The following is a 16,774-nucleotide window of genomic DNA, read 5'->3' on the forward strand; positions in this document are numbered from 1 at the left end:
TTAAATTTCCTATCTCTGTTCTCAGGTCCTGTCTTGGTATCACAAGCTATCTACCCAGGATTCTAGCTGAGACCTTAGCTCCCACTTCTCCCACTCTGGATTCACAATCTAGTTCCAGTTTATGTCAGATGTCATCTCCTCCACAATCTCACAAGCCTCTTTCCTGTGTTCCTGCCCACTGCCAGGTCCCTTGCTTGGGCCCTTTGGGCTTTCTGTTCTGGGCACCAAGCCTGGGGAGTGTATGGATTTAACTTATTTACTACTTTCCTGCCTCCCTCCAAGGCTCAAGGAAATTCTCCCCTGATGCTCCACCTGAGAGAGCAAGCTACAGATTTGAAAGGCTCTTAGAACTTGCTTCTTTTTGCTTTTGTCTCCAATTATGCAGGCCTGGGCTTACGACACAGCCTTGTCTCTGTCAAGACCCCAAGATTTTTGACAGTAACTATTTGATGAACGTATGGATGAATTCTGCTCTCTCTCCCTCATACTTTAAAAAACACTTTATTTGCTTCTAATGGGGTACATACAAACATCCTCAAGACTGATAGGTGGATATTGTACATCTTTGCCCAAAGCCATCCTGGGAAACCATCCTTGTTTGCATAAAGGGGAAACAACATGCATTAGAGAAGGATACTCAGGGATCCTCACAGCCAAAATTAAAAGAACGTGTGTGTGTGCGTGTGTGTGTGTGTGTGTGTGTGTGTGTGTGTATGATGGCTTTTTAAAAATAAAATAAGAACCCATGGCCAAATCCGTTATCTGAATTTCATCTCTGGGTGGGATTTCTTTGAAAATCGGCAAAATTACCAGTTACTTGATGGGACTGCAGGAGGACAGCATAGGAGCCAAAAGCAACAGGAAAACAAGCAGGGGAGAATGCAATAGAAATTAGTTGGAATATGAGGAAGCCAAGAGACAATGCATTATTGTTACTGTAATGTAAACCTATTAGCCTGCTGGGCTTTTAATGCCAAAGCCCTTCCATTAAAAATTAACAGCTGACGAGATTTTTATAACACTGTTCCAAAAGATTTAGTCATTTGCTTTTCTAAGGAATACAACTGCTAGGATTCCAAAACAAGGCTGGGATTTATTAACATATGGAAAGCTCAGAAGTCAAGGGGACTCTTAGAGCCTGCCCCTGGCAGCTTGGCAACTTCTAAAGATTAGACCTGGGCAAGATTGCTGCCACTTGTGTTTGTTTATTACCTTCCCATTTATCATTTCATATCTCCAAATTTTAAAAAACTCAAACCTAAACCCTAGGTCTGACTGGTGAGCCCTCACAGTAATATTTATGGTATCTGGGCTTTTTTGTGTGCAGGTTCTGCTTTAATAAATTAGTTTTCTAAAAAAATTTAAAAGGGAAAGAAGCAAGCAAGGGCGGAGTAATTGGTTCTCTCAGAAAGAGTTCCTGGCAGGTTCTTCTCAATAGGATCTCTCCAAGGTGATGAGGGTGAATAAAAGGAAAAATAGCCTTTTCACAAAATTAGCAAAATGCCTTTCTTCTAAGGTTCCCAAAGCTCCTATTCTCAGCAATAAAGTGGTTCTGAGATGAACATATCTTAGGCCACTAAATAAGCTACTTTGTGGATATTCTTCTAGTAGTGATATTTTTATTTTCAACTTGGCTCTTTTGGTTCCTACTTAATGCTGTAAAGCTTACCTTGTAAGGTGTTAAAGATGGCAAAGAGATACATGAAGGTGACATTAACTGGTCCCCAGGCAAAGAAGGCAAAGCCCCAAGTAATTCCTAGTAAAAATGTGAGGCCGGAAATACTCCTGAGGTCTTGAATACTAGTTTTGCGCTGGGCTCCCAGTTGCTTCTTCTTTTTAATTCGACAAAGCTGAACCAAGACGACAATGAACATGCTGACATTCAGTAAAAATATCACACAGAAATATCCCACAACTGTGATATAGAATACTGCATTGCTGTTGATCCAGCAACTGGATTGGAAGGGGGGAGAAAGAGAGAGAAAATATTATGATGAAATAATGTTCCAAGCGCCACATTGAACCTATAACGTTCTGCTGAAACCTTTTCTACAAGTGTAAAGGAAAAACAATGATAAAATTACTCGTCTCAACAATCATTTATAGCTCTAGGGAACATAATCTTAAGAGTTTATTTTATGACACGGTAAAGAAAAGCATTTCAGGGGCTGGAGAGATTACTCAGTGGTTAAGAACACTTTCGGCTCATTCAGAGGACCTGAGTTGGTTCCTAGGACCCTGGCAGGTGGCTCATAACCACCTGTAACTCCAGTTCAAGGGAATCTACACCCTCTTCTGGCCTCCACAGGCACCCACACACATATAGCATATACATACATACATACACATAATTTGTTTTATGTGTATGAGTGTATTGCCTGCATGTATGTAAGTGCATCTGTGTAGTACAATGCCTGCTGAGGTAGGAAGAAGGCATCAAATCCCCTGGAACTAGACTTTAGGGATAGTTGTTAGCTGCTATGTGGGTACTGGGAATTGAACCCAAATCCTCTGCAAGAGTAGCCAGTGCTCTTAACTGCTGAACCATCTCTCCAGCCCCCAACATAAATATTTTTTAAAAATATTTTAAAACTATTTTTCACAAAACATTCAGAACTTCACTCTTATGAACTCTAGTTACAACTGTAACTGTAACTGTAAACTGTAGTCTTTAAACTTTATTAATATAATGTCATAGGTATTTCATTTCTGTCAGAGGCTAATAGTCTTAGTATAGTTCCTCCTAATTTGTATATTCTCTCTTAATATTTCCTCCAAATTCATTATTTAAATAGTAACATACCAATTCCAACTAGCTAATCCATTACCCATAATGGTGAAGGCTCTTGTTAAATATGAATTTAGATTTTATTAAGATGGGAGCTGTAGTCAACAGACTGATTAGATCTTCTGTTTTCTCGGAGAATTTAATTTTCCAGTTCTCTAAACATTCCCCCAGATGACTTTGTACTCACAAGTCATCTGGTGTGCCGTTGGGGAATTTCCCATATGATCCAATCCCATAATTATCTGGGGATATAGTCAGGATGATAGTCACAACCACAGCTGGTACCCCTGGAAGATGGGAAACATCCGTCACACATTGCTTTGAAAAATGGCAAAGAAAGACTAGAGATCATTCTATTTTACTTACTGTGGCATGGCAGAGACCAGTTAGCTATTTACTAAATCAATTTCTTTTCATTTTTGACACATGGGTGGATGCTCCTAGCCTCTGTGGCAATCAGATGTGCATGGTCACAGGACTAAATTTTGAGCAGGCTATAGGCAGAAGTGATTTGTTCCACTCTGGGCCTGCCCCCTAGTAACTGCCTGTGAAGTCCTCCGCTTTCCCTTTTTCCCCACACTCAGAGCAACTGTGGAAGCTCCATCTTGAGACAAAGTCTTTCAACTAGGATTCATAAATAGCTGTAGAGACATTTTCATTCCCTTCAACTGGGCCATATAAGAGTGAAAAATGATGCACTGAGGACTCAAGGCTTATCTTTTATAGTGGCTAGTGTCCCTGTTAACTTCCACATGTCTGGAATGTAAATTTAAGAGTAACCAACTCCTGGGGGCTGGAGAGACAGCTCAGCGGTTAGGAGCACTGACTACTTTTGCAGAGGACCAGGGTTCAATTCCCAGCACCCAACATGGCAGGTAACAACTGTTTATAACTTCACTTCCAGGGGAATCTGACGCCCTCTTTTGACCTCCATGGGCATTGCATGACATAGGTGCACTTACATACAAGCAGGCAACACACTCATATACATAAAATAAAAATAATAAATAAAATATTTTAAAAAGAGTAATCAACTCTTGATGAATCTTCCATTATAAAACTAAAAGTTTCCAACTGATTATCTGGAATCCAAGGATGAAAGAAGAAGCCTGTCCTCTCTGACTTAGGTTGATGACTGCTACTATATTAGATTTGTCAAGGGCACATAAATACTTCTGTTAAAAGGAGGCACAATAAGAGGGCTCTTGATAGTTGAAAACGGATTTTGGCTAGGAAAGAATGCTTCTTATCTTGCCATGCCATCACCCACTAGTCCCATGCCACTTGCTACACACAGACCAGCCAGCCAGGCAGCCAATCTCAAGGCTCAGGTAAAGAGCAACAGCAGCAGCAGCAGCAGCAGCAGCAGCAGCAGCAGCAACAACAACAACAACAACACTTCCCTTTATAAAGTAGCTGGAGTGCCTGGTACAATCAAATATATTATTTCATTTAATTCATTTGTATTATCTAATGATACTCTCTTGTGATAGTTTCCTAAGTGAGACATTCTTCTAAAAATAAAATACTGAAGGCCAGAGGTTATAGATCAGTGTCAGAGTGCTTACCTACCATGTGCAGGGCCCTAGGTTTCATCCTCAGTGCCAAAGACATACATACATACATACATACATACATACATACATACATACATACATACATAAGTAATGGAACTTGTGCTTGACAAGAGCATCTGGCCTTTCAGCCTTCTCTAAAGAAGATGAAATTCCTGTCCATTACCTGGAACAGTGACTTTATTTCTGGGACAAGTGAGGGGAAAGGTGTTTTGTTATTATTCACAAAATTGTTGTGACAGACAGGGTGACAAGTAGCAAGGGGCTTGCATTCCTATTGTGCAGGAGGGATTGTTTAGGATGAAGAAGAGGAGGGAATGTAGGGGGGTGATGATAGCTGGGATTCCATGGAAAGGACATACAAAAGGAATCAGAGAGCCAGGCTGGGTTGTTTTCTAGGCATGTGAAATAGGGTTAAATCACACCATCGCTTAGAGTCAGGGTCTTCTGGGTGCTGCCAAAAACTGCTTTACTAACCTCATTGGCTTGTCTTTAATGAGGTGACTTATGTGAAATTGGATTTAAAAATAGAGTATTACAGTACTTGTCAAGGGTTATCTAGAGGACGCTCAGGATGAAGAGGTATCAGTTTATTATTTTTTGTTCAAGAGAGCAGAACCAAATTCACTGGTACCACCAGGAGCCAAATGAACTTAATGGAAACAGAACTGGAGCTTTGTAAAATGGTCATTGGGTCAATGAGATTGTTCTGGAGACAGTGCAGCCTGTCAATAGTACAAAGCTGTCTTAGAAAGTTGCCAAATGGGATCTAATTCATCATGTCTCTACCTGATTAAAAGTCAGAACACTGGAGAAAAAGTTCAGGCAACGTGCAAGCAAATTTATACATACCCCAGCCAACAATGCAGGATTTAAGAATGTACTTTCTGATGTAAGTATTAAACACCTTGACAAGTGCCAGGTACATATGGAATGCTTCCAGACCCATCCATGTGAATGAGACTAAGAGAAAATAGTGAAGAAATACAGCCACTGAGATGCAGAAGCTTCGGGTGTTATACAGAGCAATCCATGAGTCTAGGAGGAAGACCAGGTTCAACAGCAGCAGGGCAGCACACAGTTGGATGAGGATTTTGGAAGGATAATCCCTCCGGATCTTTCTAAAAAGAAAAGGCAAGAAAAGAATTAGCATTATACTCTGCCAAACCTTGGATAGATATTTCTCAGGCTGTCTCTGAGTTTCAAGCAATTTATTTTTATTCACTGGTATATGTCAATACGCATAGATTGCCTCTCTTGGAGTAGGTGAGTGTATGGGGAACAGTATAACCAACAACAAAGGAAAAATCTAAACTGAAGCATTGTGCTAGTTAGTATTGATTGTCAACAAAATCTAGAATCACAGGAGAAGCAAGCCTCTGAGCACACCTCTATCAAGATTAGATTAGCCTGTGGGCATGCCTGTGCAGGATTATCTAGATTAGGTTAACTGAAGTGGGAGGACCCACCCTGAAAGTGGGTGTCATTATTCTATGAGCTGAGTCCTAAACTGAATAAAAAGGAGAAAATGGGCTGAGCACCAGTATTCATCACTTTCTGCTCCTTGACTCTGGATGCATTGTGACCAGCTGCCTCAAGGTCCTGCTGCTGTGAGGTCTCTGACGTGATCATAGACAGAATCTTCAAATTATGAGCCAAAATAAACCTTTCCTTTCTTAAGTTGCTTTAGTCGGGTATTTTATCACAGCAACAGGAAAGTGACTAATACAAGCACCTATGACGCGCATGGAAAATTTATATCTATTTCTGTGGGATATTTCACATGCTGACCCACACTTTTAAATAGCTTGTAGTCAACACTATTGAGCAGCTTCTTCATGTTTCCTGAACTACTTCTGGAAGTATTGTTACAGCTTCTCACATGAGCTGCTAGGTTCAGATCTTCAAATTATGGTCAACTTCCTATATTATCTTATAATATTAATTAAAATGAGATCATGGAAGGAAGATTTTAAACTACAGCTAAATATATGACGTGGGAAAATGCAGCTAATTGATGACATGTACATGTTTATGTGTGCGAAATTAGGTCTGGTGAACTCATTCTGAGTAATGGCTGGCCTTATGGTAATTTAGTCTCACTAATAATATTTCCAAAAGTCCACTACAAGATCTGAAGTAACATCTGGACTCTAAGTTTAGCATTGAAGATAAATTCTACATTTCTTGATTAGTGTCCAAAATTGAAATCTCAGAACGTACATATTGTCTCATGCAGTTGATACAATAAGAATGCTTATTTCCTTCTTTTCCAATAGGATATGTTAGATTTTCCCATAAAGATGACCAGAGGAACTCTTCTGGTGAGCCAAGGAGATGCTGTTATTTGTACTGCCATCCCCTACTTTGACTTATAAGGTCACATTTTGTGATTAATTTTTTCAGTGAAGTTTTTATACTCTTATTCTTTATCCCTATACCAGTTAATATATTTAGTATTTTACATTTGCTCAGTATAATTTAGAAACTGAATCTATGAATAAATCTTTGCCATACATGGTGCTATGGTTTCTTTCAGACTGTAACCTCTTGGAGGTTAGTCCGTCTCTTTCATTTCACAATGAATGGCGATGATGTACCAGATAGCCTCATGAGATACAAGGATGCTCATGACACAGTCCTTGCCTTTACTGAATTCACAGACTAGTGGAAGGCAGAAGCTTATGAACCAAGAAGCCTCATAATGTTTTACACCTAGACCAGGTGGGTGTAAAGGTCAGGCTAGGCCAGGTCAGGCCAAGGAAAGGGTTTTTAAGTCATACATTTTGGGGATGGAGGTAAGCACTGAGTCTTATAGACTGAATTTCCAGTGTGGATACTCACTCAAAGGCTATGTAGGTTACAAGAGTAACTGACAGAAAAATTGATGAAAGCCCGCAGCCAATATACGTGATAAACGTCAGAGCCATCATTTGACTTGGTGGTAAGGATGTTCGAGATAGGTCCTGGGAAATAAAATATTGCTTTCAATTATCAAATATTTTTAAGTAAATAAGAATTACGATTTATGTTTATTGAATGTGTTAAGTATCCATTCATATTCCTGAAAGTCTGTTCAACTAACCTATGAGGTAGGCACAAACACTACCATCAGGTAGAAATAAGGAAACTGATGCTTCAGTAACTTGCCTAACGGTCATACAGCCAGGAAGTAGATGAATCCAAGTTCAAATTCAAGTCAGCCTGACTACAAAGCTCATATGCTTGATCCCTGAATTATATTGTATGGGAAAACCCCTAGACTAGAAGCCTCTAAAGGCTGGCATTTAGCTTTTTACATTTCCTAGTTCTATGACTATGGATAATTAGCACAAGTCTTAATTCTAATTTCAATAAAATGACAATAACCATGCCCATCTTGAAGGACTGTTGGGAAGATTTAATAAGATCATTTAAGGATGTGGATGTGGCTTAGTAATAGAGCATGAGCCTAGCATTGAAAAAGCCTTGGGTTCTATCTCCAGCATCCCTCAAAAATTATTTCTGTCAAAGTGTTTAAAAAAAATTTAATGCATTGACAGCTACATAATTTTCATTTCTCATTCTAATCTGAATTCCTTGGTCTTCTTAACTATTTAGAACATAAACATAAAACCAGAATGTGTTGGATGGAGAGATTGCTCAGCAGTTAAAAGCACTAGCTGTTCTTGTGAAGGACCTGGGTTTGGTTCCCAGCACCGACATGGTGGGTAACAACTATCTGTAACTCCAGTTCCAGGGGATCTGACGTCCTTTTCTGACCTCCATGGGCATTGCACAATATGGGTACACTTACATACATGCAGATAATATACTCATACAATAATATAGAAATAATAAATAAAATATTTTTAAAAACTGGAATGTGAAGAAATACTTCAAATATTTTTCTTTAGATGCATTTGGTTATTAGAAGAATGGCTTCATTGGTATAAAACTTTTCCATAATACCATACTTTCTGTTTATCTCAGTCATCAAGTAGAGTAGATATTCTGATATAATGTCCAGCTGTCCCTTAGACCTAGAATATAAGGCCATAGAGCACGAGCATCTTACCAATAGGACACCAAAGCTTGTAAGGTGGTTGCAAGTGCAGATGGTTTCATTTAGCTTCCTGTCTTTGACAGAGCACCCATTCGATGACCAGCCTCCTCTGCCACCTGTTGGAATCAAGAACAGTATCTGTCCCACCAGAAAGGCCATAGCATAAGTGACTGCCCACCTCCAGCACTCACTCACTCAAGACCTAGAGAGGGTTTAGATCGGAGCATACCATTTCTGCTCAAGTCCCAGAATACACATCTCACTGTTAAGTCATCCTGCAGCAGAAAGATATGTCATGGTTAGTTAATTTACTGAACTGAAAAGCAATTGGGTAAATCTGAAGTATTTTTAATTTCAGAATCTTATGCTTAATTGTGGAGACATTTTATGTGGTTCCTAGAGGCAAATCAGCCCCATATAGATCAGTGCTTCTTAAAATATCAATTGTACATAGAAGTCACCTTAAGTCCTTGTTAAAAAGCACACTCATCTTGTTCAGTAGTAGAACACTTGCCTAGATGGTGAAGCATGAGTTCAATCTCTAGCATGGGGGACAGGAAACATATTCCGCCTCAGTGTGTTGGGGTTGGGCCTCAGCATTTGCATTCTAGTCACCTCTCAGGTGACAGATTGATGCCACAGGTCTGCAGACCATACTGTGAAAAGTGAGGTTGCAGCTGAAGGTCAGTGTGAGGTGAGATGTCTCTCTGGAGATATATCAGACCTGCTGTAGTTTTTTCCAAACTAAAATTCAGCAGTAGCTAAGAGCCTACTTCTGTATCCATCGTTCCCAGGAAGTACATGGTCAAGGACTGATGATCTGGCAGATCAAAATTCTATGGAGTAACTAAACAATCTTAGTCTTACACACAACTCTGATCTCAAGCCATGTCCTAAGGGCACAGTCTGTACCAGCTGTCCCTGTTCAATAAACAGACCAGATGTGGCTCTCCTCACCTGGCTTGGGTTGATGTGCTTCAGTGTGACTGTCACATTTCTTGTCAAGTTCTTGATGGTCACATTTGCAACATTTGATGATATGACATAGCTGATCAGAGAGAGGTTCTCCAGAGAGGGGTCCTAGTACACCAAAGAATCAGCAAGAGTACAAGGGAAATGAAATGTGATCCGAGTTTTATAAAGCTAGAAGGACACTGAAGACTATTTGAGCCCACATATTTATTTTACAGTGTAGGTCAGGAATTGTGAGGGAGTACACGGACTTTTCCGAGAGACAGCAATTAGATGCACAGCTTATTCCACCACATGGCTTTAAATACTGAGCTAAAGTGCATAGGTCGACACAACAAACCTCATGAAATTTTAAAGGTGAATACAATATTAAGCCATTTATGCCTTAGGTCCTGCCAAGCTACTGAACCTCTCTGTACCTCCATTGTCTCACCTATAAAATCTAAATCCCCAGGTAGGGATTTAGAATCTGCGTTTGTGAGTGCTTAGGATAGTGCTTGGTAATTTGTGAGTACTGTGGATGCATTGATTACTGCTAACTATCATCACCAGTATCATTAGGCTATGAATAAAGACTGCAGAGTTTCAGTGATTTGTTTGACTTATAGCAGGCTTAAGAACACATTCTCATGAAAATGAATAAAATCCAGTCTCCAAAACAAACCCAAAGGAAAACCAGTGACTAAGAACTTTACCTGAAATAGGGCAGGCATTTCAAAAAAGTTGAACTGAACCCTGGAAGCTAGCTCCACGTCATTAGCTGGCAAGTTGCTCATTAATGATGAAGGCAGAGTAATGACACCAATACTATTTCCAGGAGCCTCGGTGTCCAGAGAAACCTGAAGATCAAGTAAGAGACAATAAAAATGTCTAAGTTGGTAAAAGCAGGTGATGGAGAACACGACTCAACATGGAGACCCAAAGGGGCTTGATCTGTGTTAATTCTCCAGAAAACAGCTCTGCTTTGTCTCTATAATTGCTACTAAATGCAAGAAAGGACATGACATAGGAGACGAAGCCTCCAAGCAGGAAAACAAAGCATTTTTAAAGATACACAGGAATAGTTAAAGAGTGTGAAATAATCCTCTGGTTGCCTTTCCATTGGATCTCAACACTGGTCTTGGTGGTTGTAAAGGAGGAAGAGCATGATGAAGCTGGCCTCACAGCCTTGTAGTCTGGTATAAGCATGTGTGCTAGATTCAAACAGGGCTGCATAAAAAAAGAGTGTGAGATGCCTACAGAGCCCAGGAATGCCACAGCAGCACACAAGCCAAGTTAGTGAGCAAGGGTTAGGGTAAAGTCTTCAGGGAAGAGCCTGTGTACTGTGCTTATAAAATGAAGTCTATGCAAATTAAAAGGCAAGACTTGGCTTTTCTTGCGTGTTTCCAGGTCCCAACCCCTCTAAAGGGTAGATAGAAAGTACCATAAGTAGGATTGGTTATTCAGCACAATTATACACAATAGTGTAGTTATAATACTTGTTTAAAATGTTGAAATAGGGGCTGGAGAGATGACTCCACAGTTAAAAGTACTGGTTGCCTAAGTACCCCTCAACTGAGGAGTGGTTAACAAAAATGTGGTATATTGACACGATGGAGTTCTATTCAGCAGGAAAAAAAGATGAAATAATGAAATTTGCAGATAAATGGATGGATCTAGAAACTGTTATACTAAGTGAAGTAACACACACTCAGAAAAATAACGTATGTTCTCCCTCATATGTGGATCCTAGCACCAAATCCTTTTAAATCCCACGTGCTTTTAATAAGATGATGCTATACAGCAGTCCCTTCTGCATAAAATAACTACCATCATCACGTCTTTAGCTGAGCCTGATCGCAAAACATCATCACAATTGGGCTTGTTGACAGTTGTACTCATTCATTAAAGGAGGGCCACACAGGGTCATTGGACCCTCACCACATTATCCAGCCAATCTTCCCAGCCAACTGTATGGAATTGACCCTAATTACACATGGCCTCCTGGATTCAGGGAGGACTAAAGTATGCAATCTGGGGAAGGCTAGGAAGAGAAGGCATGACCCATGCTGGGTAAAGGCTTTCCAGTGTGCATACCCTCATGTCATATATACACCTCAGCAACCCCTCAGTTATCTTGGCAAGTAAGCTCAGTAAATTCATTGGTCCCCCGTAAAACTTTAATCAAACATTGGCTTGACACTAAAACCTTAAAAGGGAATAAGCATTGCTTAGCATCCCCAGGAAAAGAAGTCTCACAACAGATGGAAAATTTATTTGTTAATGCTATTATGTCTCATGATTATTAAAAAAAGAAAAGGATAATGTAAAAGATGTTTAAAGGATATGGGAATGGAGATATTTTCCAAAATAGAAAAAACGAGAAAGCCTAAGCAAGAAATGAAGGTCTGTGTAGGTTTGCTATGATATATAAAGGGTGAGACAAAAATAATATACACATAATCTTCACTGAGAATACTTAGTGTTTTACCCAAGCCTTATCTACATAGCACATGATAATTAAAAGTATCAGACTGGTGGAACTAACCTTACTGGATGTTTATAGGCCATAGTTTGACACCTATACTAATGTGGTCAGAGGGACTTAAAGGACATTTTTGCCCCTTGCCCTCTAAGGTCAACTAAGTTCCAGGGGACTACTATGGAATATCTCTCAAAATGTCCTGTAACTGTGGTGAATCACCTGTCCTCTTGTTCAGGGAGGACATGGAGACCCCACGAAATGGACTTGAACCAGTGTCTAGTCTACAAAGAGGAGGGTCAACTCAGAAGAAACATCTCATTCATGCTACCAAGTGAAGCCAGACATGGTCGAGCAGGACCTTTGACTTATCTTCACATAGATGGATGGAACTGGTTTAAAAAAAAAAAAAGGAGCCAGGAGCTCCTCCCAAGCCCATGTGACCACTAAGGAACAGATCCTCAAATGACCTTAAGTGTAAAAATAAACTGATTTATTTGGGCAAACTGTATGGTCTTAAACACCCCAAAGGAAAGTGTAACCAAAGAGCAAAATCATCAGTATATTTCTTTAGAAGTTCAAAGGATTACACTTCCCAGAAATTAGGCTTAAGTCTTCATAAAATGTTATTTAGACAATTATTTCTCATTGATGATTTTGTTCCTAACCAGAAAGTGCTACTCAGATGTAAGACTTCAAATCTTGGTCTCCAATACTGTAGTGCCCACCTGTAGCTAAGGGAGACAACCAGCTATTGTTCTAAAATGATGGATAAATTTGTTTTCTCCCCCTATCTAGAAGAATTTGAGAGGAAACTGACACTGATTCTAACCACTCCAACAGTTATCAAAGTACCTGGAAACAAACCCTGAATCCATCACTCCATCCTTGGCAGACAAAAGAAAAGTGAGGAGGAGCCCAATAGAGGGCTGCTTTTGGAAGCCCTTGTCAAGAAATTCCAGTGGACTCTCATATGAACATTTGAAAATTGCCCTGTTCCTACTTTTTTCTAGTTCCCCGTCTAGAACTTGTAATGCTAATTACTCTTGCCTTTACTTCTCCTTCACATCTCTTATTCATGATCCAAGGACTTTCTTTTCCCCTTAGAGACAAGAGTTATGCAACTGGGGAGCCTTTTAAATAGATCGACTGAAGAGGGTCTTCAATTGCCTCACCCTGCGTCCCTGTTCAGCGTGGAAGAAGCCAGAGTAGTCGGTGTCCCTATTCCCATTTGGCAATTTGGGTAAGCCCTTCAGAGGATGGTGTGATAAGAATAGGAGGTAGGAATTGACTAGGCAGTTAGGGTAAAAAGACCCCAAAGAAAAGTAGCCAGTTTCTTAGCTAAAAATCAAAATGCCCTTGGGCCTCTTAGCAACATACTCTGTTCCAAACACCAAAAATGTCAAAAGTATTTGGGATATCGTATCTGATCCTTAAAAGATTTTAGGGTTGGCTCTTCAGAGGGGGCAATGTTGGAATAGCTAAAATCCCCATGAAAATAAAGAAATCAAAGAAGAAGAAAGAGTACATGAAGTTATGAGAAAAAGTGATGGGAAGATATGGGAAGAGTTAGAGGGGAGGTAGTGGGCATGGATTTGATCAAAACACCTTATATGCATGTATGAAATTCTCAATAAATTATGTATTTTTTTAAAAAAAGTACTGGTTGCTCTTGCAGAGGATCTGGGTTCAGTTCCCAGCATCCACATAGCGGCTCACAATCATCTGTAACTCTAGTTCCAGGGGATCTGACACCCTCTTCTGACTTCTGTAGGCATTGTACAACATGGATTCACTCACATACTTGCAGGAAAAACACTCATATACATATAAATAAATAAATACATAAATAAATACAATTTAATGTTGAAATGTTTTGATACATCATCTCCATGCTTATCTCTCCCAACTGCCTTCATCTAGTATCCCTTCATGAACATGCGACTCACCATCATGTCTCAACATACCAAACTCTCTCTCCTTTCTCTTTCTCTCACACACACTCAGCTTCCATTATCCAGTTAAAAGTTTAACAACGTGTGCAACAAGAACTTCTCACATCCTGCTGCAGCTAACATCAATGGCACCTTTCTTTTTTATTATTTTTTTTTACTGTTTTGTTATGCTGGGCAAATCCAGGACCATGAGCATGGTTGGGCAAGTGATGTACCAGTGACTCAAATTCAGATTTTAAAAACCTTTTATCCAAATTATATATGTATTTGGATGTTGAGGATTGAACCCAGGGCCTCATGCGTACAAAACATATCTTATACCGCTGAGCTACATCCCCAGTCCCTAAAACAAATACCATTTTTTATTCTATGGTGCCTCACTGCTCCAGATGTTAAATCTTTTGAGTGTTGAACATCACCCTTGACAATCATCAGGAATTACCTCTATCAGGAAGTACAACAGGAACCCCAGTCATATACAAGAAAAAAAATTCATAAGAATTAGATTGGTCAATTGTAGTGGCACACAACTTTAATTCCAACACTCAGGAGGCAGAGGCAGGTACATCTCTGAATTCAAGGCTAGCCTGGTCTACATAGTGAGTTGTAGGTAAACTGGTGGTACATAGTGAGACCCTGTCTCAAAAAATTAAAAAAAAAAAAGAACTTAGACTGTACCTGAAGATTTGCAGAGTCTTGGGCTGCAAAGGTCGTTGTATTGAAATTACTGGCATTCACTCTGATCACGGCAAGAGCCAAAGAAGGGGATGTTAGACTGATGGTCGTATTTGAAAAATTCAGCTGTAAGCCAATGTCATCTACTACTTTTAGTAACCTGTAAAGATACATGACAGTTTAAATTAGCCCTCTTTTTTTCTCTCCCCCATCTAAGCTGAGTACAGGGTAGCAACTTGAGAGTCATTATGAGCCTACTAGTCCTTGGGCCAAAGTACTTAACTATCACTAGTCACATAAGCAGTACCTTTAGCATTAGAGGAGCTACTTAAGGCACCCTGTTATGCACGGTATAATGGGAAGTTGACATGTACTATTTAACTTTGTTCAAGGAATATTTGGAGCAAAGAGGGCCCTCCTGACCCAGACTCCAGCATGCTTATTTCAAATGTTCTCCAAAATGTCTCCAAAACCCTTTTTCTTGGGACAGGCTGGCTCCCTAACTCTGTCACAGGTGAAAGGAAAACAGCCAGCAGCTAAGGACACTAAAAACATTATGTTCTTGTGCTGGAGAGATGGTTCAGTGGTTGAGAGCTCTGGCTGCTCTTGCAGAGGACCCTGCTTCGATTCCCAGCACCCACATGGCAGCTAACAACCGCCCATAACTCCAGTTTCAAGGGGTCCATTGCTTCTTCTGACCTCTGATGACATTGTACAACACAGTTGCACCTACCTATATGCAAGCAATAATTTCATACACATAAAATAAAAACAAATAACATTAAAAAAACACATTGTGTTTTTGAGATCAGCTATAAGTTAAACTGTTTCCGACCCAGGTTATTATTGCTTATCTCACAATATAAAAATGCCCACAGTGGGAACTGGAAGCAAGAAGCTCATCCATGGAGAGGACAAAGAAAACCTTTTAACCCTGACTCTCTCCGTTGGGAACTCTGGTTAATTGCCTCAGCTTCGCCAGCTGGTTTCTACTGGATGTTTGCAAGCCCCTGATTTGATAATATTACCTTTTGTTTGCTTTCTCATTGGGCTAGTTCAGTCACCTCTGCTGGATATATTGAGCTCCTCATTTGATGACGTTTTACTCTCTGCTGTGTCTCTGTATCCGCTACTCATTGTTCTTTTGCTTGTTTATACATAATAGTCACTTATTCAAAACCAAAAGCATGGTTATCATAGATCATTCTCTGAACCACACAGAACACACCCTTTTGGTTTGCTATGTCATACCTTTGAGCCAGAGGGGCTAGCAAGGCAGGTGGGAAATGAAGGAGCTTGCTGACTCGGTTTATCATTTCACCCGCCAGGTCAGGCTCCAAGCTGCCCAAGGACAGAGCTTTCTCCATCTGGGACACTTGGGCCTCAAGGTCAGGAACACTGCTGGTGTTGACAATTTCTGTATCAAAAAGCCAAGTCATTTTATGAACACATGACAGAAAAAAATTACTTATGAAGATAGACATGTACAAACACTATGATTTTGTCAATTCACTCTTAGGATTTTGTCCAGAGAAAAGAAGATATAAGTGTTAAGAAGACTTAGTCATACTGGGTATTGTGGGCCATGCCTTTAATCCCAGCACTCGGGAGGCAGAGGCAGGCGGATCTCTGTGAATTCAAGGCCAGCCTGGACTACATAGTGAGTTCCAGGCCAGTTGGGGCTACAGGGAGTCCCTGTCTCAAAAATATCAAAAAAAGAAAGAAAAAAAGAAAAAAAAGACTTAGTCATGATTCTTTATAGTGACCTTTTCATAACAGTTCCAAACTAGAAATAACCCAAATATCTACGAACTGGAGAATGGATAGACTAAATATTGTATGTCCACATGGTAGAATATTATTCAGTGACAAAAAGGAATTAGATACCAATAAATTCAATAACATGGATGGGTCTCCAGTTTTCCAACACATTATTCTAAATGAAAAAAAAAATCAAAAGGACACATACTATATGATTCTTTTCATATGACATTCTAGAAAAGCCAAAACTATAGGGAAACACAACATATTATCAGTGACCAGGGTCTATGGATAGGTGTTGATTTCAAAATGACACAAAGGAATTTCAGGGGTAGTAGAAAAGCTATATATCTTGATTGTGATGATGGTTACAATATGACAGATGTTTATCCAACTGCATAATACTATTACAAAATCATTTATAGAACTGGAGAAATTTTACTATATTATACCATACTATACTATACTATACTATACTATACTATACTATACTATACTTTATTCTTGTCAGAATCAGTGCTAGAGAAAGGCAGGAACAAGGTC

At 39.7% G+C, this 16,774-nt stretch overlaps 1 protein-coding gene and 1 non-coding gene across 6 annotated transcripts in view; one reads left to right on the forward strand and one right to left on the reverse strand.

Annotated features, from left to right (window-relative positions):
- Adgrg2 (adhesion G protein-coupled receptor G2) overlaps positions 1-16,774 on the reverse strand; it is a 95,452-nt gene that overhangs the window by 6,389 nt on the left and 72,289 nt on the right. For all 5 annotated transcript variants that reach the window (XM_029564787.1, XM_029564786.1, XM_029564785.1 and 2 more), the window contains 10 exons: positions 15,722-15,887; positions 14,474-14,630; positions 10,075-10,218; positions 9,365-9,487; positions 8,637-8,682; positions 8,420-8,523; positions 7,207-7,328; positions 5,215-5,483; positions 2,976-3,075; positions 1,670-1,953 (listed from right to left, as the gene is read on the reverse strand). In XM_029564787.1, the coding sequence (XP_029420647.1) occupies positions 1,670-1,953; positions 2,976-3,075; positions 5,215-5,483; positions 7,207-7,328; positions 8,420-8,523; positions 8,637-8,682; positions 9,365-9,487; positions 10,075-10,218; positions 14,474-14,630; positions 15,722-15,887 (1,515 nt within the window). The remainder of the gene's footprint in view (positions 1-1,669; positions 1,954-2,975; positions 3,076-5,214; positions 5,484-7,206; positions 7,329-8,419; positions 8,524-8,636; positions 8,683-9,364; positions 9,488-10,074; positions 10,219-14,473; positions 14,631-15,721; positions 15,888-16,774) is intronic.
- LOC115070789 lies at positions 10,461-10,588 on the forward strand. The gene has a single exon (XR_003849916.1). It is a non-coding gene; the product is annotated as a small nucleolar RNA SNORA61 (small nucleolar RNA).

The sequence above is a fragment of the Nannospalax galili genome, unplaced genomic scaffold, assembly GCF_000622305.1.
Source record: "Nannospalax galili isolate Female #2095 unplaced genomic scaffold, S.galili_v1.0 scaffold217, whole genome shotgun sequence".
NCBI lineage: Eukaryota > Metazoa > Chordata > Mammalia > Rodentia > Spalacidae > Nannospalax > Nannospalax galili.